General features: G+C 39.3%; 2 protein-coding genes across 11 annotated transcripts in view; one reads left to right on the forward strand and one right to left on the reverse strand.

The window, feature by feature from the left end:
• Nucleotides 1–566: 566 nt before the first annotated feature.
• The window catches only part of MSANTD2 (Myb/SANT DNA binding domain containing 2), a 31,611-nt gene continuing 4,777 nt past the window's right edge, over nt 567–27,400 (reverse strand). The window contains exons 2-5 of one of the 10 annotated variants that reach the window (XM_047878959.1): nt 12,359–12,448; nt 8,422–8,521; nt 6,744–6,804; nt 567–2,102 (exon numbers count right to left, since the gene is read on the reverse strand). In XM_047878959.1, the coding sequence (XP_047734915.1) occupies nt 1,250–2,102; nt 6,744–6,804; nt 8,422–8,497 (990 nt within the window). In that variant the 5' untranslated portion in view covers nt 8,498–8,521; nt 12,359–12,448 and the 3' untranslated portion in view covers nt 567–1,249. Of the gene's footprint in view, nt 2,103–6,743; nt 6,805–8,421; nt 26,649–27,400 lie in introns of those variants that run through there. The other 9 variants (XM_047878958.1, XM_047878957.1, XM_047878956.1 and 6 more) reach the window with 9 other exon arrangements.
• Nucleotides 22,683–23,473, forward strand: LOC125176986 (endothelial cell-selective adhesion molecule-like). The gene is made up of 3 exons (XM_047878967.1): nt 22,683–22,700; nt 22,890–23,091; nt 23,292–23,473. Exons 1-3 carry the CDS (start codon nt 22,698–22,700, stop codon nt 23,471–23,473), a joined length of 387 nt encoding a protein of 128 aa, XP_047734923.1. The 5' UTR covers nt 22,683–22,697.

Genomic DNA, 27,400 nt, shown 5'->3' on the forward strand with positions numbered 1-27,400 from the left:
TTCAATAGTATTAAAAAATGGGGAAAATTAGAGCTCTTACCTGGATTCGCAGTCAGTGTAAAGCAGAGCACCTGAGAGATGTTGGGGGACTCATTAAAGATAAATCATCAATCTAACAAGTCTTGGCCATAAGACCAAAGTGATCCTTGACTGCCCTTCTAGTAATCTAGTCGTTAGTGAAGAGCACTAACCTCTAAGTAAAGTGCTAGTTGATGCAAAGAAATCCCCGAGAGATCGAAATGTGATAACCACTTTCCTAATGGACTTCTTTCTTACAACCTCCTACCCTGTGGATCACTTTCAAAAACGTTTTGGGTGTTTCTATTGGATCGTCTCTCCTTTTTTGTAAGTAGCATGATGACAGTTCTCCTCTTGTACTGTTTGAGAGAGTCGTCCCTGACTACTGAGTGTAAAGATGAGGAATGAAAATCTCTTACAAATTCACACGCTTAGGGTCAGCAGGAATATCCTAGTCATTTAAAAAAAAAAAAAAAAGGAAATATGAAATGAAATGCCCCATTTGTTCCATACATTCTCAGCTCTGCTACAAAAAGCTCAACTAGTACTCCAAGAGGTCAAGAATTACTTTAATAATTTCTTTGTTAAAAAGTTTAAATGGTAACACAACCATAAAGTTGGTACATCACAGAAACAAAGGTCTTTGCAGGCAACACTGATCGGGAATAGCAAAACACTTGGTTGGTGAAAAAAATGAAACTCTAAATTATATACAATATAGCTAAGGGTGATATTGAAAAACAGTCTTATTTACGGTGACTCAAGATTTAACTTGCCATTATCTATTGCTTATTTATTCAGGGTTGTAAATAACACTTATATAGAGACATAGAGATGTGTAAAAATGAAACATTGTGAAAAAAATACAATTTTTCAATTTCATATGAAACTCAAAGTATAAGTTTTGTCCAATATGGAATGTACCTACATTTGTTTATATTAGGGCTCTAAAATCCATTTAAAAATTGTTTTTTGTTTTTAAAAAAGAAACAGTTGACCCACCATGCAAGTTCGCTGTGTATCTTGCTTGCTCAAAATGAGCATTTTCAGGTGAGGTCTGTTTTTTCTGCCCAAAGTCTAGTATGATTCCGTAGAAGTTGTACTGGCCCAATTGTGGAAAGAACTCCCATGAAGAGTCTGATGGCAGCATCTGGATGAGGGGCAGTCTGAGTAATGGAAAGTGAGTAGAGAAGAGGGAGGTAAGAGCCCAAATCCTTATGAAGGATGACATTCAGTTGTTAAATTTTAAGGGGTATCCAATGGCTTTTTCCAGGCACTCAACTAAAGAGCCAGCGGAAAGAAAATCCCTCTCTACTTCGACAAATTTGATATAGATGGATTTGGGGGAAACTCCAGGATCCACAATACAGTTCTGAGACAAAAACCCATTAATACCAACCCAATCTTTGCTGAAGGTTTTGGTATTTGCTTGGAAATGTAAAAACAAGCATTGCTGGAGAGTCCTGACCTCAGCAATCCCGAGGTAGCAATAGATTATTCGGGTGGGTTCGATTTCCACCTGTAATGAGGCTTGTGCTGACAGGGTCTCCAAGTCAACCCGGCCCTCCTTTCCTGGGTCTAGGGAACGTCGCTCCATGTGGGGTGAGGGGGGCCTCTCAATACATTCTTCATAACCAATGGCATAAAGGCCTGGACTTTTGGGAATGCCTCCTGGTAATAAATATTGAACAACGTTCCCACCAGTTGGTTTGGAATGGGCGATGGGTATCCAGTCAATTTCCATGTGCAGCTCCAGGCACCGAGCTTCACTAATGGTGATCTCTAAAAATTTGTAGTAAACATTTTTCCAGTTCATTTTCTGCACGCGGGTCATAATGATCCGTCCCTCGGGCTTCTCGGAGTTGAAGTACTCCCGGAGTCGCTTGCCCAGGGGCACCTGGGAGCTGATCTCAGCATAATGGTAACGGATATCCTCTTTCCAACGGGTGTTATAACCAATTCCAAAAATGGCCAGTTTATTAGAAAGATGAAGCCTTGAAAAGTCTGTCCAGCTCTGAAACAGTTCCCATTTCAATTGTACTGATTCCAAAATCTGTACAATATTTTGCATGATGTCTCTCTTCCTGGAAAGAGAAACACAAGTCAAGTTCTTCAGGTGTCTAGATCAGCACTGTCCAACACAACTTTCTGCAATGATGCAAATGTTCTACATCTGTGCTGTCCAATATGGTAGCCATTAGCACTGAGAATGTGGCTAGTGTGAGTGAACTATTACATTTTTAATCATAATTTGAAATTAAGTTTAAATAGCCACATGTGACTAATGGCTACCTTATCAAACAGTGCAGGTCTAGATAATCATAGTATTAAAATCTGAGAAACACTCTTTCTAGGAAATTTCTAGGAATTAATGACAAACTGCTTTCCATTACTTCTATAGTCTGGCTGTATTAAACCTAGTAACTATTGATACGTTAAGACCCTAGGGTTTCAGAAATCCAAGGATCAAGAGTTTTTAAAAATTATTATTATTAACTCCACTAGTGTTAACATAGTGTCATATTAGTTTCAGGTGTACAATATAGTGATTCAACAATTCCATACATCACCCAGTGCTCATCACAAGTGCACTCCTTAATCCCCCTCAGCTATTTCACCTATCCCCCACCTACCTCCCCTCTGGTAACCCCTTCCCTTTGCTTGTATGTTTCTTAAATTCCGCATATGAGTAAAATCATATGGTATTTGCCTTTCTCTGAGTGACTTATAAAGTGGCTATTATAATGCACATGGTGGCCTTCAGACCTAAGTACCAAAAGCAGACAAAGGATGTTGTATTCAAAAAGGTATTCGGTATCAATTAAAATAATGAACAGCTTAATTTCTAACCTGGAAATTCTTAAAGTTCAATAATTTTGGCCCATATGTGTTTGCTGTAGGAAAATATACAGTTGATTAGGACTAATGACCTCATGCAAAAACAAAATGACATTTTCTTTTTTTTTTTTTTAATTTAAAAAAAAAATTTTTTTTTCAACGTTTTTATTTATTTTTGGGACAGAGAGAGACAGAGTATGAACGGGGGAAGGGCAGAGAGAGAGGGAGACACAGAATTGGAAACAGGCTCCAGGCTCTGAGCCATCAGCCCAGAGCCCGACGCAGGGCTCGAACTCACAGACCGCGAGATCGTGACCTGGCTGAAGTCGGACGCTTAACCGACTGCGCCACCCAGGCGCCCCCAAAATGACATTTTCTATTTGTCTAAAATTCATTACTACTGGGGCACCTGGGTGGCTCAGTCGGTAAGCGTCCGACTTCGGCTCAGGTCATGATCTCACGGTCCGTGAGTTCGAGCCCCGCGTCGGGCTCTCTGTGCTGACAGCTCAGAGCCTGGAGCCTGCTTCAGATTCTGTGTCTCCCTCTCTCTCTGACCCTCCCCTGTTCATGCTCTGTCTCTCTCTGTCTCAAAAATAAACATTAAAAAATAAAATAAAATAAAATAAAATAAAATAAAATAAAATAAAATAAAATAAAATTCATTACTACTCCCAAATTTAGAAGAACTGTCAGTTAAGCACAAAATTAAGACCTGAGAATTCACATGGAAAAGGTCTACATCAAGCTCAGGTTTTAAGAGGGGAAAATGAATGAATCAAGCCTATTCTAGAAAATATTTTCGGGGCGCCTGGGTGCTCAGTCAGTTAAGTGTCCCGACTTCGGCTCAGGTTATGATCTTGTGGTTCATGGGTTGGAGCCCCGCGTTGGGCTCTGTGCTGACAGCTCAGACCCTGGAGCCTGCTTCAAATTCTGTGTCTCCCTCTCTCTCTCTGCCCCTCCCCCACTCACATGCTCTGTGTCTGTCTCTCAAAAGTAAATAAAAATGTTAAAAAAAATTTTTTTTAACAAAATACTTTCTAACAGGGAACAAAAGCATAGAAACAATTTCAATTTTGATTTGGATAGTTAAGGAGTAAGGCAGAAAATGCTGGGAAGTTCTTGTTTCACATGCTGCTTAACTCCTATAATTGTAACTGCTGCTTCAATAATTCACGTACTATAATGAGGATACGTAACTACAAGTTTGTTTCTCAGGTATGGCAAAACTTGGATAGTGGAAGATTGAAGTCTGTTATGTATTAACTTCGCAACCAACTATCACAGTCTACATCGGTTATAGGTTTAAACTACAAAAATACTCAACTACCGTCCTTATGTACAATCCAACAGGCAAGAGAAGAGGATGTACATTGGTTGCTAATGGCTTCGCGTAAGGAGACAGATACTTGAAAGCTTCCTATTCAATTCTTGTATCTTTGAGGGGAAGAGCTTTTGGAACAAAATGGGGAATCTCTCACACAGCCATTCTCAGTCTGTCCTCGTACTCTCTTTGGCTTTCTTTGCAAGATGACAAAATGCCAATATTTGGTTATCAGCTGCTTCTTGGAGCCAAAGACTGCCCTGGACTTATCGGCCGCTCTTGAGTTTGTCATGGAAGTTTCAAGTATCAGCGTGGCCACCTTGATGAAACCATTGGATTAGTGGGAACTGTTCTTCTCAGAGAACACAAAGGCACTCAGTGATCACTTCTCTCACATTTAGCTTGGTGCTTGTGAGGTGAAGATATAGAACCATGTTTCTGCATGGGTCAACGCTTTCAAAAAAAGCTATCTTTCACAGCCACATCCTTCCGTGTCCTCTTTTGAAATGTGACACTGACCTCAAGGACAGGCTAAGGAGTTGGGAGGGAGGGCAGAGATTTTCATCTATTCTGCTCACTGACGTGTCCCAATGCCTGACATAAAGGAGGCACTTGACAAATAAATGTGGACTGAATGAGCAGATTAGGTGACTCTTCTTTATGGATGAAGCATGGACTATTTTAACTATAGGCTACGTCAGCGGGCTCAGGCTAATCCCACCTATACTTAGAGGAAAAAAATAATCCAATGCCCAAATGAAGTTATTTTATTCAGCACTGTCAATGCCCTAAATCATCAATAAGAAACAGTTCTGGGGAAACTTGTACTGGAAAATAAATGGCCTACTAGGAATCAATCTAATATTTTTTCCCCTGTGAGCCAAAACCTCGAGAAGAGGCAGCAAAGCTGTCTATTTCTACATAGCCTGTCAGTTTCTTGCTCTGCTTAGTTTCTTGCCTCAGCCTGAAGGTCCCTGGGCTTAAGACTCACCACATTTGCAAAACTACAGAGCACAGTGAAAATGAGACCCAGGTACTTAAGTGGTTCCAGAGAACTGTCTATTATACTTCCTGATTTCTGAAGTTCCAACCACAAGAAAAGTGCAGATGGTTTGAACATAGTGACACCAATTCTGTAAAGTTTCACTTCATCTCCAGTTACATCAACTGGGTCTCCCCTGGGTGAAAGGGAGAGATGGGACATTTTAATGAAGGGGAGAGAATGGCCTTTTTGGAGAATAGGGGTCTGAAGATATGGACTTGTAATAATGCATTTTTAAAAATACTCATCAAAGTTAACCTTTCTTTGGGACATTCCGATGTCACAATTTGAAAACAGACCCACTTCCCAACGAGAGACGGCTTCAAACTTACTGACTTGAGCCATAAACTTCTTTTTTAAGGAGTGGGGAGTGGTTACAATTTTAAGGAACAATTCTTGATCCCTAAACTTTCACCGTCTCCCCAGTCATGGAAGCAGCTGATATTGGGAATTCTTTGGTCCCACAGATGCTCTGAAAAAGGCAGGAGTGTTTGCAAAGGATGGTGGTGGTGGTGGTTTGGTAAATGAAAACATCAGTTTCCTTTTTATATTGCTTGTTGCCTATCACACCTCTTTCTGTCTTGTCTGTTCCCCCTTTCTCCACCATCCCTCAAACATCAAGATCGAATGTATGGAATGAAGTACAGAAGAAAAAATGGGTGATGACCAGGCTTAAAAAAAAAATGGTGTCCCTCCACTTTTCCACTAAATTTATCTTTTAATATATTTCATATATATAATCAGGGATTTACTTAAAGCTATTCAAAATAACCACAAACAGGGGCGCCTGGGTGGCTCAGGTGGTTAAGCATCATCATCTCCTGGTTCATGAGTTCAAACCTCATGTTGGGCTCGCTGCTGTCAGTACAGAGCCTGCTTTGGATCCTCTGTCCCCCACTCTTCTCTCTGCCCCTACCCCACTCACAGTCTCTCTCTTAAAAACAAACAAACAAACAAACAAACAAATAAAAGAACCACAAATATAGTATCACTGAAATTCAGAGAGCTGTGATATCCTTACAGAAGAGATAGTGCTGAACTTCACCAGGTGAAGGGCCCTGGCCCAGGTTAATCTTTCCTCCAGCAACTGCTTTCTTTTCCAGATATATAAAAAGGCTGTCTAAGAGCTTGCTTTTTGATTCTTACAGTGTGATATCATAAGGAATGTAAGTGTCCCTCTGGCCCTCCTGTCCTCTCACCTAAGCCCAGATAAACTCAGGGCCCCATGGATCATCTCAGTACCATAACTGGACATCCATACATCCACATTCACGTACAGGCAAACACCATAAACACACTTATTTTTGTGTAATACATTCATTTCTTTGTGTCGCACACAAAATTCTCAATGTTTTTGGTTAACCACTGGCAAACTTAAGCTAAGAAGATGTGAAACAATGACTACATGCAGTGGCATGCCTACAATTTCCACCACAAGTCTAACAACAGCCATGACTTTCTGGATCTTCCCAATGGTCATTACATTTAGGTAAATACACTTTATAGAAAGAAGCATCTACTTACTGTGCTTCTTCAGAAGACTCTTGTTTTATTTTTAATGTTCTCTTTGTGACAGGTATTTCATCTGAAAAGCAAGGTTTTTGAAAGAGATTATATTTTTCTAAGTAGCAGACATTTATGTACATAAGTCATTGTGTTTACTGTCTGTTCCATACTTTCCAACGCAAGACCGTAATTCTAGTGTCAAACACTGTCCAATGCCAGATTTATAAATATAACTCTTATATAATGAGATGCATACATTTATATGCAAGATCAGAAACCAGCTCTACAAGTATAAAATTCTTCAAGGTCACCAGTGGGATTTCTAGCTAGGAGCTTAAAGCTTAATTTCACTGCAAACATGATTTTTGAAGGAACAAGAATGAAAAATAATTCTCTTCTATTTAGGTTTTCTATGTAGGTTTTACACAGCAACTATTCCCCCAATATCAGAATCAATATACTCTGCATGTTATTTTATTTTTTCCCAAAGGTTTGGGTGACTTAATTCTCCATGGCAAAACCAGAGTTACAGGATGCCAAAGTAATTTAGACCTTACTACTGTTTGGAAATTAAAAGGTAGTGATCACTTGGTATCTGCCCTTTTTATTCTTCCAGTCCTTAAGTCTCTCTTTTACATGGCATTAGTTTTACAGTTTAAGAGTTTCTTCTCTCCCTGTCTTCCAATATTTGAGAGATTTAAAAAGAAATTGCATTTGAAAGAAATATTAGCATTTAATCCTTTTTCTTTTGCATTAGCATTTCTCTATCATCAGGAATTCTGTAAAACAATGCCTGTGGACTTTTATCTTAAGCCAGGGAAGCACGTTCATAGTGCCAATCCTACTTATACTTCTTTGGAGCTTGCCCGAGTAGCTCACTGGGGAGAAAACATTTACTTGTAAGGGAACACGCATCACACAACTTGCTACTGAAGCCCAGTGACTGCAGCAGAAACTGATTAGCACTTCCAAATTATAAAAATCCAAACTGGAGAGTCTGTTGCAAAAAGAAACAAAAACTAACTACATATCCCCTCTTAATTAGGCCACCCGCGTTTAGATTTGATGGCCAGGAGTTTTATTTTCCATTGTTAATGCTAAGTCTGAATCATTCCAGCCACTGCTCAGATGGGATCCTTAATGAATTCTGAAGGAGTATGATCACTGATAAAATTCAAATATCATCTCTTTTCAAGATAAACAGAGGCTTCCCTTCTTCTTCTTTTGTTTTTTGGTTTTTTTTGTTGTTGTTGTTCAGAGTAAAGTGTGGGTGGGGACCTTTTCCAAATCACAAACAGAAAATAAAAAGTATTTGGAATAAAGCAAGGAAAATAAAGTCATGTCTACAGCAGTTTTGAGCCGAGTTAACCTTCTTGGCAGCTATCTTAGAACAAGGAGGTGTAGGATATTTGAAACGGCATATAGGATTCTTCTACCTGTCACTGATTAGGAATTGTGGGTCTTTAGGACTTTTGCTGGTCTGCAAATCGAAATGACTAACACCAGGCACTAGCTGGCAATTGAGGGCTAAACCAACAATGTCCAGATTGCCCCAAATGGGCTGGCTGTGTGCCTTGTGCTGACAGCAGGAACTGAACTACTAAGTACAAATACACATATAAAGGGGCGTGCGTGCACACACACACACATACACACACACACACACGTTAAGTATCATATATATTGGCTTTCTTACCCAATTCCTGATCTGTTGGATAGCCATGGAGATCCTGACTGTGGTTTCCCCAGTCCTCCTGTGAATACTCCTCCATAGTGCTGCCATCTGACTCCAGCTCCTGGTACAAGCCACTACTGTTAATAAGTACAGGCTGGCAGGGCTGAGCATCCCATCCTCCCTGACCAAACACCTGTTCCAACTGTTCAAATGTGTAACTGCTCTTTCTTTTCCCAACACCATGTTCTTTCACCCGACTGTAACACCTGCGAAGGGTCTAAGACACAAAGTCTTTTGTTATTCCTTTAAAGCTGTACTTCCTCTTCCAGGTACGGACCACAGATATTAATTACTATTAGACAGACACAGACAGACAAACACAGACACATTGTTACAGGAATGCTAGATTTCAAATTCATTATTATATTAGAAAAAAAACTAATTTAGCATTTACTCAAACATGTTATAATTCAAACAATTATTTTGCAATTAATCATCCATTAAACAACAAGAAACATTACAACATTATTGCATGTACCCCATAACACATGTTTTTATACCCCCACCCCCATTTAAAAAGAAGAAGTAGGAAACAAAAAAAAAAGAAAACAAGAAATACCAGCCAGCCAATAGGATGCACACCTGCCACAGAAGAGAAAGAGCTGCTATTGTGCCCAGAATTTGGAAAAAGTGAGGGAAGGGGGGACAGAAAGAAGAATTTCCCAAGTGAAGAATATAACCTTCCCTACTCTTCAGAAGGAAATCAGGGTAAAAACAATTGCCTAAGTGAATCAGCTAGTAAAACATACTACCCTCAAAGTCCACAGTCCTTACTAAATTACTCGGTCTTAGGGAAATTGCTAAATTTAAAAGAGGTCAAATAATTATGCTACAGAGCCCCAGTCTCAAACATCAACTATCAAGAAACAATGTGCTAATTCCTACATCGAAAGGTTAGCCAGTTCTAATCTATTCTACCAACTCAAACTGCCAGGAAACAAACCAATAATCTCCTTTCCTGGGGGGGAAAGTGAGGTGGAGGGATACCATTGCACTCCTTTTTCTGCCTTATGCTACGCAGCAAATAAAAATCACTATGCAAGTCCACAGGGAAAACCTGGATCATTTTAACGTCTTGCACAAACCATTTTCTTCGTGGTCTTCTAACGCATACTTGTTTCTGATCATTAGCAGAGTTTCCTTAATTATTGGCATCTTTTACTCTGTCTTACATGGTATTTCAAAAGATAAACCAAGGACTTAGTCCCAGCATCCAAATTTAGTTTACTGACATCCAGTCTCTATCCCATCTCTGCTCTTTCTGCTCCTTCTAATCTCCCTTCTACTTTACTGAATTTCACTCAGAATTTTCTTGAAAGACAAGACCCCTTTTCCCTGGTGGCTCTCATATACCTTCTGACTCAACTGTGCAAAACCGGTTCACTTCAGACTTAATTTATATGCATTAGTCAGACTGTTCGTTTCTCCTAAATGTGAGATTACTTTCCATAGCAATATATCACATATTCCCACCAAACTAAAACAACTCTTCATAATCTTTACAGAGCCTCCACGAAAGTTCAGTATCTTTAAATCACAGGTGACAAATGACAAGACACTCTGTCAAATACTTTGCAGATCTGTCCCTTGAGGCCAGGAATCCAGATGGGCAAAAGCAGTAATAAAAACATGGCACATAGGATGATCTTCCTCAGACATACACAGAGTGGTGATTAGTCACCCTGTCCCAAAACCGGCCAGTCTACCCCCTGCGTAAGCATCTGCCTTTCTCCCTTTCTTGAGATCTCTGGTGCCTCAAATGATGCCTTAAAGAGCCAAGGTTTCTGATTAAAAGTGTTCCCTCTTTCTCTTTGTAAAAGATTGTCACAACTACATAACACAAAACTTTCTAGAAAAAAGTCAGAAATGAACTTGGGGAATGCGTCACAGGGTAACTTTTCCAATGGAAGGAGACAAATGCCAGCAGCAGATCTCATTTAATTTTCTATATACTCCCCTTTCCCAGTGCCCTCTGCCCTCCTTGCAGGGATTGGAATTTGAATTGCAAACATCTCCTGCCAACTTATTTTTATCTCACAATGTCTAGTTTCTGCCTCCAAGAACACCCCAACTGCTCTTTTCGACTCCTCCAAGGACCGTACATGGAGAGTCCCGGCCGTGTCCCTTTCACCCTGCCAAGGCCATAAATGGAGATGTCACTGCTCACTACTTTCTGGCTGCCTCGAGAAGTGCACGCAGCACACAAGAGTCCAGTCGCCTCTGTCACTGGGGGTCATTTCAGAAGTCAAGGAATAAACTCACGTTCCTTTGAAGGAATGTCGTGACATGGGCATCTTAAGCAAAGCCACCAATCTTTTGACAATGTGCATGGTGGGAAACGACAGGTTTCTTTGAAACCACCAAATTGAGCTTAAAATTTCACTTGGCTTATGTAATTGTGAATAGGAATATCTAATGGTTTTAGATACAGAAGAACAGTCAGATGATGTATTTTATATTTCATCAAAAAAGGCTATGAGATCTTGCCACCGCTTTCCTTGTAGTGTACTTTTGTGATACACTTTAATAGTGTCATGTGTTGATATGAAAAATATCTCTTAGGGGTCTGGAGGAAAAATGCTTGGTAATTCCTAAATCCATACGATAGGAATTTGATATACTGGAATAATGTTAAAAAGACTTGCAAATTGATTTTAACACTCTCAAGACATAAAATACACATAAGAGGTACCTTCTGGGTTCAGCAAAGGATCCAGGGATCCGAGGAGAGGCTGTTTGAATAGGACACATCAACTAAGATAGAAAACGAAAGGGAGAACTCAAACCTGAGCAAGACCACCGCTGTGGGAGACACTGAACTCAGTGAAGCTGCAGGGACTTTAGAAACAGATAAAAGGAACCTATGGAGGCCTTCCAATCAAGAAAGGTCACACTTCCTACACCCTGAACGATGAACCAAAGCACGCAATTAAAAGACTGCGTGCCTGTGTCAACAGTCCTAAATAAGCCAACTTAAAAATCTACTCTAAATCTGAGGTTACGATAATGCTCCAAACTCTAGGAAAAGCAAAGCCTCACCTCCCACTTCAGACAGCCACACCAAACCCAACAAGAACCTCAAGTTTAGCTTTCTTGGAGGGCCGTTTCCTACCCAACACAAATACCTTACTCCCCTTCCTTCTTTCTTTACCTCACTCATCTTAGAAATGTATGGTAATTTAACCTCTAGCATTTTCTTTTAAAAGTTAAGATTCTGGGGGAAGTTGGGGGGGGGGGGGGAGAATTTGCTCAAAATTATGAAAAGACCAGCCTATTCACAATTAGGAAGAATAACACTTTCCTTATTGCTAGAAGTTTCCATGGTAAATCAATATTACAGTCTCCTCCCTGGGGAAGAGCAGTGAGGTAGCACTGTATTCTTGAAGGAAGTCAGAGGGATAGAGGTCAGGAGGAGTCAAGAGAATCTAGAAAGAACTAAAGGGTAGGTAACAACTTGATCAGGTGGTCAAATCAGAAGAGTTCGTAGGTCTTTGATTTGAAAGAAATGCCAAGTGTTTAATCACCTCAACAGGAAAAGAACCAGAGACAAGGCTTAAAAGATGTCCCATTACCAAAGCAGGGAGGAAAACAAGATGGCTGACAACTGATAATTTTATAGACGGAGGGAAAGTTCTGCCAAAGTTTAAGATTGGAGGGAAAGGAAATGAGAGAATAAAGATGACATTCATTGCGGATGAATGTGGGGGGGAGGTCTGCGGGGGAGGGGGCAGGTAAACAAAGGTAGGAGTTTTAGATTGGCAGGATTGGGGGTTTAACGGCAGCAATGCAGAGAAAGACCCAGGGTTACAGTACATGTAACATTAAATACAGTGCACAATGCAGCTATCTTGCCAAAGTAAGTAAATCCAGTATTGGGTTGTATAAGCAGAGGAATCACATGTAAGCTATGAAGGTGGCTCTTCCTCTCTATTCAGCACCGGTGAGGCCACAGCTGGAGCACAGCATTCAGTTCTGGGCATCGAACCAGCTACAAGAGAGGGAAATTGTAGAGTTCAGAAAAGGGCAAATAAAATAATGAAAGGCTTGGAAAATAAGATCTATAAGTAGGGCCAGTGGTTTCGTCAAAGCCCTTCCTGACATTATACAAGCTACTTTGGGGGTAAAAATAAGGTTTCTTTCGCTTCAGTGTCCTTCAATCCCTCCTCTGACTTTCAGGAAGTGGGAGGAATTGAATTTTTTCCTGGTATGGCAAAGCAGGAAGCCAACTAAATAAATCATATGGGCATATGCCAACCAATTCTGCTACTGGCTCGTTTTCTCAAAATTTGCCCCATTTCATCCAATCAAAACATAATCACCGTGACAAAACCACTGTTCTAACAGAACTGACTACAGGTGGAACAGGGTCTATAATAAGGAGGAATGGAAATGTGTAGCATAATAGCTACATAAATGTGTTGTCCAGAAAACACTGGCATGATCAGCCTAAGATGTCAGATGAAAAAGTCAAACCGCAGGGCAGGATAGCTTAGTTATAACAGGAGGAAACAATGTTATAAGAAAAAACAAGCCGTGAAACAGATTTTCAAATGTAGTTGTCAAACTGGCCACACTAGAAATGGATTACATAGATGATCTTAACCCTCTGCAAACTAAATATGATAATTTTAGCTTTTTTTTTTTTTAACCCAAATGATTCCATAAAGAATATACTTATTTGCAGTCAGAGTCTTAAGAATCACATATCATATTTCACAAGAGATAGAGGAAATTACACTGGGGGCAAATCTCCAATGACTAGCTGTTTATAAAAGAATTAAAAACAATACCTCAGCCTTAGCAGATGTGGATTTTTAAAGCAAAAGTCTTTGTGAAATACATTAATCTTCTTCCTTTAAAGTTACCGCTTTATTGTAACTGTTACAACTAGTTGCTCTTAATGAGGCAACAACAACAACAACAAACCCATTGAATTTATTTCAATATCTTTTGGAGAGACTCAATATGTCTTTAATTAGTTTTAGTTTCTTACTGTGAGCACAAAAGGTAGAAAATAAAATAAAACTCCAAGTAGGAGAATAAATAAATAAACATATTTCTGCACACAGTAAGAGGGGTATTATGAATACAGCATAAATTCCTACATAGGGATGTATATTACACCGAGCTAGAACTAATGATTAGGAAGTCACGGAAGGCAAAATCTATCTGGGGCCAGCAGAAGTTTTACTACCTATTTACTACCTGTTTTCTATACATCAAAATCTGGCAAACTGATTTGCCAATCACTTAATCCTTTAAAACCAGCCAACCCTAAACCCTAACAAAACAAAACTCAAACCAAAAATATAGCCCTTGCATCACACTCCCCCAGTTCTTAGCGCTACAGGGGAGGTTTGGCAAGTGAGAAAGCTTTTTATTCTTAAATAGTCCTTTTCCTTTTCCTCTCCAGAATAGAAGTTCTTTTCTTTTTTGGGTCATGGATCCATCCCCAGAAAAAAACACACATACAAAACTGTTCCATACAATTTCAAGAACACGGACTCTGAAGAGCCCATACCAGAACCTCGGGTTAAAAACTGCTCTATACCATGTGGTTGTTTCTTCCATAAAAGAATATAACAGGTATTAGTCAGAAGCCCTAAAATAAGGTAGACTTAACTTGTGTATTAAGTTTGACAAGAGATTATAAAGATCGGGACAACCAGTTTAAGTAAAATTTATCCAGTTTGCTCCATATTCTGCTCATTTAGATAAAGCAGCATTAATATCTTCTTTAAGAGGCCAATTAGTCAAATTCCCATGCTTTTTGAGAGAAACAATTCCTAGCAGTAAGAACACACAGGGATATCAATTTACTCTTCACAAAAATATAGGAGTTTTTTTTTTTTTTCCACCTGCTAGGGAAGAAATCTTTTTCTGAAGTGGAAACTAAGCAATATTAAATGATTCATAAATTATGCTTTTTAACTGTCCCAATTGAATCACATAATACTTGACCATTCATTATCTGATACACGTATCAATACAGATGCTACATAAATTACCTAAAGGAAATTCACGTATCTTGGAACAAGCATAGGAAAGGAAGTCTTGACTACTTTCCTTAGTAGTCACGATGGCTAAGCTTTTGCATCTTCCCATTTTAATACTGCCTAAAGACCAAAGGGTCTGAAAGGACTAGGCAATGTCTACACTAATTCAATCCTTAACCCAATGGGACTCAGTCTGATCTATTATTCTGCCGAAACCATTCATATCATGGTCAGCAATTTCTTAATTACTGAGAAGAATGACCCTCAAACTTTGTCCTTAACTCATTTGACTTTCCTGCAGCACCTGATATAATGCCTATCTGTCTATGACACTCTCCTTGCCAAATATCTCTTTTATATAGTCTACTGATTGACAGGGGGTGGGTGGAGCTGCCCAAGGCTCTAATAGCAAACCAAGTTCCAAACTTCCAAAATATTATGGATGTTTTGAATGGAAAAGAACCTCAGAGATCACAGAGTCCTCACTTAACAAACGAGGAGCCAAGGCCCCAAGACAAGTATTTCTTCAAAGGGGATTTGGTAAACAAACAAACAAACAAAAACTACCAAATGCCACTCATATAATGTGAATGCTTCCTAAGAGAACTATTCTACTAGATCATCAACTCTATGAGGTAGGAACTAGGTATGTCTGCCTAGTTCTCGGTTTCTCTGAGCCCAGAAGAGTGCCTATCACGTAAGGGTTCAATATACATTTATTAAGTAAATGAATTAAGGTAATTTTAATATTGCAAATCATTAGCAAGAAGATAAATTTTGTTTCTTACCAAAGAAAATCAGGAAACTCACTGTTTAACCACATGGTAGATTATATTTATAGAATCAATAAATCTAAGGTACGTAAGGCTCCTACTTGAAAAAAGCAGGAGCAGAAAATGGTATGAAGCATAGATACAGCTCAAATTAGCAAAGCAAATTCCCTTTGTGACAAAGGGAATAACTGCAGAGGGCCAGGTTATTTTAAAAAGATCTACCATTCTTGTTTTTAAAATTTTTCTCGGTGGTGGGAGAGGGGTCTCCTGCCACACAGACCTCTGTTGCTCTGTCCAAATTTTATTATTTCTTATGCCTTACACATTGAATAAGTAATATATTCAAGGATACAGAGTTCTGTCAAAGATAGAAAAGGAAAAAGACTCAATTGTTTCCTGGATTCTGATAGGGTCAAACAGAACGACCACCAGAAACCAAAAGATCTTACCTCTCTGGAGCCCCAGTCTCTGTGGGGAACTGTCCAGGATTGAATTCTATCGACTTGCACTGCATTCCGAATCTGGCTATGAACGACTCACTTTTTTGTCTACAACTGGTCAGTACTGTCTTCATCGGGGAGAGATTCTTGTGTGGAACAAATAATTCAGCAAATTTTGATTCTCAGTGAGGATCAACTCCTCCAAGTTTTCTAGGTTCCTCCATGCTAGCTGGTGAGGGTCTTGTCCATTCAGATTATGAACGGAAAAAAAACCCTCCAGGAGGACAATACTAATTGTCAAAAACAAACACCTTCCATTGCTCAAGGAACTATATTCATATGACCATAAAGTTTTTAACCCTATGCTGTAGGTAAATCATATCTCCTATTGGCAGTAATATCATAAAAGCCATACCTAGTAAGCGTAGTCCTGTTTAAGGACTTCTTTGGGATACAAGAATCCTTCCAGGCATGAAGACAGGTAAAAACATTAGGGCTTTAGTGAACTACTTAACTATTTCAGACATAAGCAGCAAATTTCAGACATTAGAGTCATCAAAGACAGTCAGATACCACTATTTGCCTACAACCTCCTTCCCATCTAGATGGGGCGGGGGGGGGGGGGACCAGTTGTCTGGTAAAGAATTATCCTGGATTAGGTAGGTTGTTTTCATCTGACCTCCTACATCACCTCTGAAGTTGCTATATTAGCATTTCTGTTAGATTTTCTGTTTACTTCACACCCCGGGCACCATCTCAAAGTGGTATTCAGATGATATTTATTTAAAATGTTAACTTTTACTAATATGTGAGGAAAAAAAAAACATATTTGAGTATTATCTACAGTATTTCTAGGACAGCAGGGGAGAATCATTCACCTTTAAAGGCCTCCCACACAAACACCCTGAATTGCACACTAACTGGTCCATAATCAACCATGTCTAAAATTTAAGAAGTACACATGCATGCATACACATTACAATAACATCTCACACAGCTTTACCATTACATCACATTGCTTCCCAAACACAAAGGCACTTTCTACTGGTGATAAGACCTGTGTTTAAAAGGGAAATGGTGCAGAGCAGTTACCCCACCCCCTCCAAAACAGGTCACTTTATTCCTTTCATGAAAGTTTTGTAGTCTTTTTTTTTTTTTTTTACTAAAAACTACCATCTATAATGAAAAGATAATCTATAATACAAATTCCTTCCATTAGTAATTTTTACTTATTTGGCTTTGACATCTAGATAAAATCATCTAAGAAGTAAGGTTATTAGAAATCCTCCATCAAGGTATCTGGGTACAAATATTAGTCTCGCCTGAATCTGGGTCAAGACTCAGTCAGGTGTTCTTTAAAAATGTAAATGTTGACTTAAAGTTGACCCTTGAACAGCATGGATTCGAACTACAAGGTTTTTTTCAATAAATATATTACTGCAAATGTATTTTCTCCTCCTTATGATCATCTTAATAACAATTTCTTTCCTCTGGTGTATTCTGTTGTAAGAATACAGTATAGAATAGATGTAACATACAAAATACGTTAATCCACTGCTCATGTTATCAGTAAGTCTTCTAATCAACAGCGGGCTATTAGTAGCTAAGTTTCTGGGGAGTCAGAAGTTATATCCAGATTTTTGACTGAACAGGGCATCAGTGTCCCTAACACCTATGTTGTTCAGGGTCAACTCTACTTCAAAAAGTGGTTTTGTTTTTTTTTTTTGTTTTTTTGTTTTTGCATTTACATGCTGTAAACTACAGATCATAAATGCATGAAAAGAACAAATATTCATATGCTGACAAATACTCTATGAAAAACCTGAAAATAAGCATGTTTTAAGTGTATACATCTGTCTGTAGGCAACCTGAACATATTTAGAAAGTTGTTAGAAAGAAATTCAGGCAATCATAATACTTTTTATAGCTCATTTGGTAACATTTTTATATTTTACTCTTACCTTTACGAGGACTGCTAAAAGCAATAGCCATATGAAAAATGTACTGTCTACAAAAATCAAACATTTTCCATATGTGGCTCAATGTCCTGTGCAATGAAGGTAAAAACCATAACTACCATTTTCTCAGTGCCTACTTACTGTGTGCTGAGACTTAAGCAGTTTATATTTATTATTCCTAATTTTTACTTTAATGCTAAAAGAGAGAGTCCCAGGAAACAGACTGAGGAGTCTGTGCAGCAGGCTTACTGGGGAGGGCTCTTGAGAACGAGTACCTGTGAGAGACTGACCGGAACAGGGTTGGGCGAAGACGTTGACGAAGACACAGTTGCAGCAAAGGCCTCAGCTAACCCAAAGTGAGGTGTGGAAACTGGATGAACCTTCAGATTTGTCCTGAACTGGGGCAAGGAAACTGTTCCTTTGGATTTCAGCACGGACCAGTCACTGGATTCAGGCTTCCCTGGAGAGGGAGCCTTACCTTGGGGGAGACAGCTCCCTTGGGCGAAGGAATTCAACTGGCAGCTGTCACCAATCATTGCTCCAGGCAGCTGGGGGAGGGGCTGGGTGTCTCATTCCTGGAGGAGGGGTCTGGGGACTGTATCACATGTATGTGGAAGATATGTGATGCATTTCTATTTAACTGAATAGAGAGCTAAGGGAAAGGTAAGAGCTTATTATCCAAAGTCACTAACAGAACTTCTTTAATGTAAATTTAGGTTTCAAAACTAGGACCTGGTGTTCCTCTCTTCAGTAGACATTGAAAAGTCTAGAAAGTCACTGTGTTTACCTTTTTGCCATAGTTGCCAGGAAGTTCACAGCTCATTTTAATATTTAGCGGATGTAACTATATTTACCTGAGTTACTCACTGCACCTCTGATCTCTCATTTTCTATTTTTAGCTTTCTTCATATGCATATGCTTTTTTCGTACGTTTACATTATATATTCTAAACAACCCATCTCCTCTTTGTCATCTCTAAGAACACTTAGCCATAGGTAATGGACGCTCTATGGCCTCCTTTTGGTAAGCCACATCCTTAACCTTTTACTGCAGAAAAAAGTACTTCTACTTTGTAAATTCCTTCTGTAATTCAAACTTACTTCAAGAGGAGTCGGTAGTTCAATAAATGCCATCATTTATATAAAGATTTGAGTGAACTGAGTCTTTGACAATAAAAGCCTAAAATAAAAGTCTAAATGTTTTGACGCCTGTTGTCAACTCTTCCTTGGGACTTCCAAATCAAATGTTTTTCACGTGTTTATAACCTTAGAACACCATGAATTATCTGCAAGAATTTTTAAAACCTGTGTTTTCCTACTGTGAGAAGTAACATGTATGAGCATAACATCCATCTGTACTGCTCTGTTTTGGCTATTGCATTGGACCGTTTATAATCACACTGTTGCCAAAATCTTACTTCAATTGTCAACATTTTTCAAAGGTGGGTTGACGGTTCATAAAGGGGCAATATACCACCTGCTGGCTTTGTGACATTATACAAATTAATCTCATGGTGCCTCAATTTCTCCATCTGTTAGGTGGGGTTAATAACAGTACCTCCGTCACAGATTTGCTGTGAGCATTCAATGAAAAAATACAAACAGAGCACTTAAAACAGTGCCTAAGAGCTTGTACTCAATAAATGTTAGTCATTTTGATTGTTACAAAAATAATAGTCACACCACATGGAGACCACTTATAAATAAAGGTTAGTTCAAGTAGGGAAAGGTAACCCCAAAGTTTTATCACAAAGCACATGGTAGGAATAACAAACTGTAGCAGTCAATATCAGAATCTCGTTTGGAAAGCAAGTTTCAGTTACACCACATCATCTAGTGTTAAAGGAATGCTAGCTTGATTTTCTGAATTTTAGTTTTATTAGTACATAAAAGTATTTTACAGTTATTTTTGTTTGATAACACATGAGATCTACAAATAACAAGTTTACACCTAGATTTAGGTTTGTTACACATCAAGTAACGTTGTTGTATAAACATGCTTTAGATTATTCAAGTTTCAGAAACACCTGGCTATACTAGCATAGCTTCTTCAACCTTTTGCTCTTATTTCCTCTTTCTTTATAAAAGCTAATTATCTAACCATTTTCAAAGGTTTGTAGTCCTGGCGAGAATATGGTGACTAACACTGACATATAAACTAAAGGGGAAACAAGGAATCTTAACTAACCATAGGAACATGCCTCACTCACTGGGCAGCCTGCTTACAAGAAGCTGTAGGCAGACAAACAGTGAAGTATGAATGGCTCATATATTTTCCTGGAGTTCAATGGAACAAAAAACATGTAGACCTCTCATTCCTTTTTTGGTGCATGGAAATTTACTGGAAGTAAAATCAGATTGACCACCACTTCTTGAAAATTAGGGTTTCATAGATATGTTAGTTCTGCTATAAAGTTAAAATTTCTCCCTTGATTTTTCCTCTTAATTTTATAATGTGGTTTACATTACTTATATAAAGGAAAAAAATATTTTACACTGTTCTAAAACAGGTACAATCTGATCCCTCAAAATCCAACTATTAACCATGTCTTCTAATTTGCAAAAGAGAAGGGACATTACCTGGTTATACAGAAGACTGAACAGGGGTGCTCATAATCTAATGACTGAATGACTATTAACAATGTTGCACTTTGCTGCTTGATGGGGCAAACCCCAGTGACAACTGGACATACCACAATAAAAAGATATAAAGTCATGTAAATCATTCTTAAGAAAGTAAAGGCAAATGGTAACATTTGGTAAAGGCAAAAGTAACATATAATGAATAAGAGCCCTAATGTTCTAAGGTCAACAAGGCTGATATCTAGTAATATCGTATTTGAGGCAATTTCTTTCTATTGTGCTAATTGTTTTGAATTGCATATTTTAAATATCATATTGGTTTCTACCAGAATGTAAGCTCTTTGAAGGCAGGAGTTTATTTCAATTTTGTTCACTGATGTATTTCCAGTACCTACATCAATGGCCAGCACGCAGAAGCAGCTCAGTGGGTTTTTGCTAAACAAATGAATGAATGAATGAATGAATGAATGAATGAAAGAAAATTCCTTAAGATTTTATATGGCAGCTGAGAGATTAAACGTAAGGTTGAGGTACTTTTTGACCTATCACACTCTTCTTTCTAAATCATAAACCAGCTCTTCCCATTTAGAGAAAGTATCTGCAAATTTAAAATAATAATAATAAAAGCAGTTTTTGATAGATATGAACTTTATTCTGGTTTTATTAATACCAATTACAAACATAATTGACTTATTTGAATAAATGAAATCTGAAGGTAGATAGTAGAGCAACAATAATACTGTGAGTTTCAAAAATTCAGGCTATTACAACAAAATAGTCTTACATAGGCTGAGAAAAGGCAACTAGAAGACGTATCTAAGTAAATAACTTCCATTCTGTTGTATCAATTTATATTGACTGAAATATTATTTGGTAGCTCAAAATATGTAATTTATGAATACAGCCAAGAGCACATATATAAAAATAAAATGATGGCTGTTATTCCTAAAATGTCTGAGAATAAACACAGGTTTGTATTTTATACTAAGGAATAACAACACATCCCAGTAAGTGACACGAGAACACTCACTTGGTTAGTGCCAAGAAAAAAAGTAAGTATTTCCACTGGCTCTCAAGGACTCTCTCAACTACAACAGGTAAGAATTAAAACAGATTTAAATACATGCCTTTTTCCATTCGCAGACATTTTCCAATGATTTGGAACAGTAGGGGGAAGACTCCGCATAGTTTACAAACTCCAGATATTTGCAACATATGCATACTAGGCCCAGATTTGTTAAGCATTCATCCTGAATACTGAATGCTGTTTCTGCAATGGTCAACAGCAGGCAGAGAAGAACACACTGCATGAACCGCTCCCCCCTCCCCAAACCAGGATTAAAGAGTACCCAATAATCAAAGCAGTCCCAACAATCAACTGTTTAAAAGTTAAAGCTCTTTGTGGTCCTGGTCTGTTTTTGAAACTCAAGACATTCTTTCTCACATTTTTAAGCCTTTTTTAAACATTACATAGATACAACCTTCCAAAAGGGGGGAAAACTGCTCTTCTACCTCAGCCTAGCAGTATGAGCAACTTCAGAGTGCCTGTATGACAATCAATATCTGAAATTGGAGATGTGAATTTTAGTTCTTGCCCTCTGGTAATGTTAGGAAAAAAGAGGGGAAAAAAGAAGGCAGGGTCATCACTTCTGAAGTTTAGGGAGATTAGAATCCAAGAGTCCAGAGTACATCTTAGAGGTAACAGAGCTGTGCCAAAATGATATTTTAGTTGGATTTCACTGGGTTCTAGAACCAACTCCAAAAATTCAGGCAATGAAGCACTGTGATGATCTTTGAGGACTACAACAAAGAATCCTGTGTAAGCTGGTAGAAGATTTAACAAACCCCATAAAATTTTCAGATTCCCAAACAGCCCCGCTGATTTTAGTATATCTGAAATCTATTGTCTTCTGTTTTCATGGCCACTGTTTTATTGTACCTCTTGTCTAGCTTACTGCAAGAAGCCTCTGAGTGATCTTTGTCCTTCCAGTCTTACCCTTGCCAATTCATTTTCCACATTACAGCCAGTCCTAGGACCTAAGACTATGTCCACTTCCCAGCTTACAGCTCTTTGATGACTAAGTCTAGGGTCAAGTCTAAACCCCCTAGTACCTCATTTCACCTCTTATGTATGTCTCCAGTCTCATTTCTGATCACTTCCCACCTCCTTTCACCCTCTTCCCTCTAACCTCAGGCTCCAGCTAGCTAGAACTACATCATATAAAACATTTCACCAGAATATTGGGGACATGACCTGTTCCAAATTAATGCTTCTGAAGTTTTGATGCCTTAAATCTAAAAAAGCACAATGATTGGAAAAAAAAAAGCCCATGTCACCTCAGTATCTTCTAATTTTCTTTTATCTAACTGCAGGTTATAGCCCACGAGTGGGCTGAGTTGGGAAATCAATTTTAGTAGGTTGTGACCATCTTTCTAAACACCCGAAGTGGGAGATAAAGAGACAAGGCACAGGGGATCAAGAAGCGTCATGGTAAAGAGAACCCAGGGCCAGTGAGGGTGGCTAGGGGGGAACAGGGTGAATGGGGAGCTGGTACAGGTTGGAGGGGATGGGTGCAGGGGAGGAGCACTTGAAGACTGCCGGTGTGGGGGAGGGGATTGGCTGAGCCCGTGGGCACAGTGCATACATGCGATAACCGGGAGGCATCGTGCCCCACACCAGGTGTTGGCGTACATCAGCAGGACCACGACAAGCAAACCTGGGGTATCCCTGGTCTACTCCATGCCCTCCCACAACGTGTCGCTGCGGCTGCAGGGCCTCCGGGAGAAAGACTCTGGGTCCTACCGCTGCTCTGTGAATGTGCAAGACCATCAAGGCAAAAATAGGAGCCACAGCAGCAAAACTTTAGAACTCAGTGTGCTGGGTAAGTGTGAAGCACACACTTTGCAGTACCGCCCTAGCCCCCAGGGAGGTCAGGCGGGTGTCTCCCAAAAGGCTGCCTGTAAAGGTTGGAGGAGGGCAGATGGAGTGACAGAAGAGGGAGGCGGGGAGTGTAGGAGGTGGTGGAGGTGGGGGTCTGTTGGCTCCTGGGGATTGAATTTTTAACCTGTCTCCCTGCTCCAGTTCCTCCAGCTCCTCCGTCCTGCCGTCTCCTGGGTGTGGCCCGTGTGGGGACCAACGTGACCCTGAGCTGCCAGTCCCCCAGGAGTAAGCCAGCTGCCCAATACCAGTGGGAGCGGGCACCCTCATCCGCCCAGGTTTTCTTTGCACCAGTTTTAGGTGAGGGAACTTCTGGAGACAAATGAGTGTGTGGCTGGGGCAGGGAAGGATGAGAGGTACCAGGAGGGGGGGGTGGTGAAAAGGGGAGGCAATGCTGCCAAGTACTGGGGTAGAGGAGGTGTGGTGGTGGTGGTGGTGGAGGAGGACGACGTACCTGTAGGGAGGAGACTGGAGAAAGAGCCTACCAGATACAGGCAATGTGTTGGGTGTGTTCGTGTGCTGTATATTTATGATACTCGAGAGGACATATAACCTGGTGGTTCTAGAGCCAGATTAGCTGTGCTCGAATGTAATAGAACATACCAGAGGGTACTGCACATAGTTAAGTAGCATGTCATTTTGCGGATTAAAGAAGTGAATATTTGCAAAGCACCTAGAACAGTACATGGCACATAGTAAATGTTACAGAAGTGTTGGCTACAATCATTATTATTTTGTGGAAATGTTTCAGTTAAACATATATATTATGTGACTATTAGGCCACAGGGTAAAATATATTTCTTCTTACTGTATGTTCAAAAGATGCATTGCTTTGGTTTTTTATTCCAGTATATAAGAATGAGATATGTAATAGATACCTGCACAACTATAATCTAACACTATAAAAAGGTTATCTATCAAAACATATAAATTCTCTAGAATTGGTATGCCCACCATACTGTTATTCCAAAACTATCTGCTCCACCCTTTCTTGGTTCTTTAAGACACCACTAACGAGTCATTTGTAGATTCTAAGTCATACCTTCACCAAATGCCATGCACTATAGCAAACTGTTATTCAGTTGAAAGGCATGACTTTTTTATTTAATTTAATTTTTTTTTTTAAGTAGGCTTCACGACCAGTATGGAGCCCAACACGAGGCTTGAACTCATGACGCTGAGATCAAGACCTGAGCTGAGGTCAAGAGTGGGACGCTTAACCGACTGAGCCACCCAGGTGCCCCAAAAGGGATGACTTTTTAAACAGCTTACCACTTATAAATCTTCTGTGAGTGAAATAAGTCAGTCAGAGGAAGACAGATATCATATGTTTTCACTCATATGTGGCTCTTGAGAAACTTAGAAGACCATGGGGGAAGGGAACGGGGAAAAATAGTCACTTATAAATTTTCTGGAACAAATGCGGTATTTGGATGTTTCCAGTTTAAGATTCCTGAAACAAAATATATTTTACTATACTGGCAGTTTACACTGTTCTAGGTTATGCTGCCTCTGGTCTTTTACCCCAAGTGCTCATCTCTATCTACCCTCTTCTACTCAGTTCAGTCTACTCTACCTTCAGGATCCACCTCCTGAAAGCCTATGACGACGTGCCTTTCCTGTGTATGCCTGAAGCACCATGAGCTTAATGTCAACGTGTCACACAGACCTTGCTCACAACCCTGTAACTGGTGCTTTTGTAGTCTGACTCTTTCACTGGAAGGTGGACACTCTGACGGTAAATGGTACACTGCAGCATCTCTAGGACCTACTGCACAAGGCACTCAAATATTTGTGGTGAATAATAATAATAATAAAAAAGTAAGTCCCTATTTCAGACTTTAGTATTTAGAGAAACCCTGTGATGAAATCTGTCAGCTGGGTCTGATGAAAGGGAATGGGTAAGATCTCCAAATCCTCCCACAGATTCTTGCACTTTAGCCAAGAGTTAAGCTCCACATCTTTCTCCTGCTTCCTAAGGACAGTGGAATTCAAGGGTCCAGTCCCGCTACGGCTGCCAAGAAAGATATCAGAAAGATGCTCAGAGTTCTAAAGCAGTGGCCTCCCACTGGGGTATTCCTACTCTTTCATGATTAATCAAGGCATCATAAAACCTTAGGGATTCCTAGCATTTCCAGCTGGCATGTATTTCTTACGTGTAAAGCTTGGCCCCTGAATTTAGAATAACCAAAGCAATATAGGTTAGGGATATTGGTTTTTTTTAAATGTTAAGTGGAATATTGTCTGATCATCAACATTCTCAAGATACATTTGATAAAATCTACAGATACGAATTTTGCGTGGATTTTTCAGATTCATAGTACATTACTGAGTACATTTTACAGTCAATGCTCATTTTATTCATCCCATACTAGATTTAATATTTCCTATATCCTATTAACATCCTGTAAACTTTCACCTATAACAAAAAAACTTTAATGTCCATTTTAAAATGTTCAAGAGAGTACAAAAAGTCTTTTGGGAGCACAGAAACAAACAAAGTTTGAATATCATTATTCCAAAGCTGTTCTGGCCAATACAGTAGCCACTGGCTACATGTATATGACCATTTAAATTAAAATTAAAGAAAATTAAAAATTCAGTTTCACACCGTCACACTAGCCACAGTTCAAGTGTTCAATAACCACCTGTGGCTAGTGGCTATTGCTCAGTGGCTGACGGACAGTGCAGACAACAGGACACATATATCACAGAAAGTTCTATCAGACAGCATTGTCCTAGAAAATCAAGAATATGACACTGTTTGCCCTAGCTAACTGAGATTATAAGACTTTATTCTGTGCACTAAAAGCTCTTCCTCCCTAGTAGGGTGGACCATTTTTCTTTACTTTTATCAAGGTTCCTCCTACTCTGGGGTAAAGAGACAGGGAGGGCAAAAAAAAAGGAACTTTGAGCTTCCCCTAAAGGTTTGAGTATGTAGCTAAGAAAACTGTTTCATAAAATAGACTTCTTTAATACTCCAAATAACAACTTTTTACCTGCACTGTTCAATATGGTAGCCACTAGCCACATGTGGCATTTATAATTTAAAATTAAATTAATTAAAATGAAACACAATTTAAAATCCAGTTCCTCGGGCACACTAGCCACATTCCAAGGTCTCAACAGCCACAAGTGACTGGTAGCTATCACAATGAACTGTGTTAGATATAGAACATGTCCATCATCACAGAAAGTTTTATTACACAGCACTGTTTGTACTATGTGCTTTCTAAATTCTTTTTTCTTTTTACGTATCATCTTATTGAAGGATCCATAATAACTTCATTCCACTCTTCACTAGATTTCCCCAAATGCCAAGAAATAAACTCAGAAGACTATTCATCCAAAGTTTTAACACGTGCTTGTTAGACCCTTACCTCCTAAACTGAAAGACTGTAAGTGTATGGTCGGTAGTCCAAGATGGTCTATTCCTTTAAGATACACATCAAGCCTCTATCAGACTCACAAGCAGGCAAGCGTTCTGGAACACACAAGCCTCTGGATGACAGTGGCATGGGAACAACAGAAACAGAATATGTAAAAAATGGAAGCAAACAAATCTGACCCAATCTTTCTTGCAAACGATTTGAGTGGTATACCATATTTCTCAGAAATCTTTCAATGACAGTACAGAGAGAACGTCTTGTCTGCAAACACCAGAGAAAAATCCTCAGAGGTGGGTGGAGTCTATTAAAATGCTACACAGGGACACAGGTTATCTGCTGGCTTCAAGCCATCTTTACCTCACTGGTTCTCACAAACAAATGCCAAGGCTTGAGGGCTAAAACGAAAGGTCAATATGTAATTTGTCTGCTAAAGCATGAATTTTGTTCTAAAGATTACAACAATTACTAATGAATAAATCTAAGCAATACCCCTAAAACACTGATCATTTTGGTTGCTAGGCAGAAGACTCCCTACCACTTTTAAATTTGTCTGATGAGCAAACAGTACTGATCCAGCAAACACAAGCTTTTTAGGTCATACAATCACCTTGCATTTCATCTCGAGGCAGAGCTAGAAGTACACATCTGTTTCAAAGACATAAAGCCAACTCTCAAGAGGCAAATTTTTGGAGAACACCCAAAAATATGGGACTTGAGAATGAGTTTTACAGTGCATCAGATTAACTGACTGAAGTGTGAATACAGCATCTGGCTCAGAAGTGAATGCTTTCATGAATGCCAAGTCTAGATAGATCTTTCAACTACTACAGTATGGACTGTGATGAGATCTCTCCCTCCTTTGAA

Source organism: Prionailurus viverrinus, chromosome D1 (assembly GCF_022837055.1).
Source record: "Prionailurus viverrinus isolate Anna chromosome D1, UM_Priviv_1.0, whole genome shotgun sequence".
NCBI lineage: Eukaryota > Metazoa > Chordata > Mammalia > Carnivora > Felidae > Prionailurus > Prionailurus viverrinus.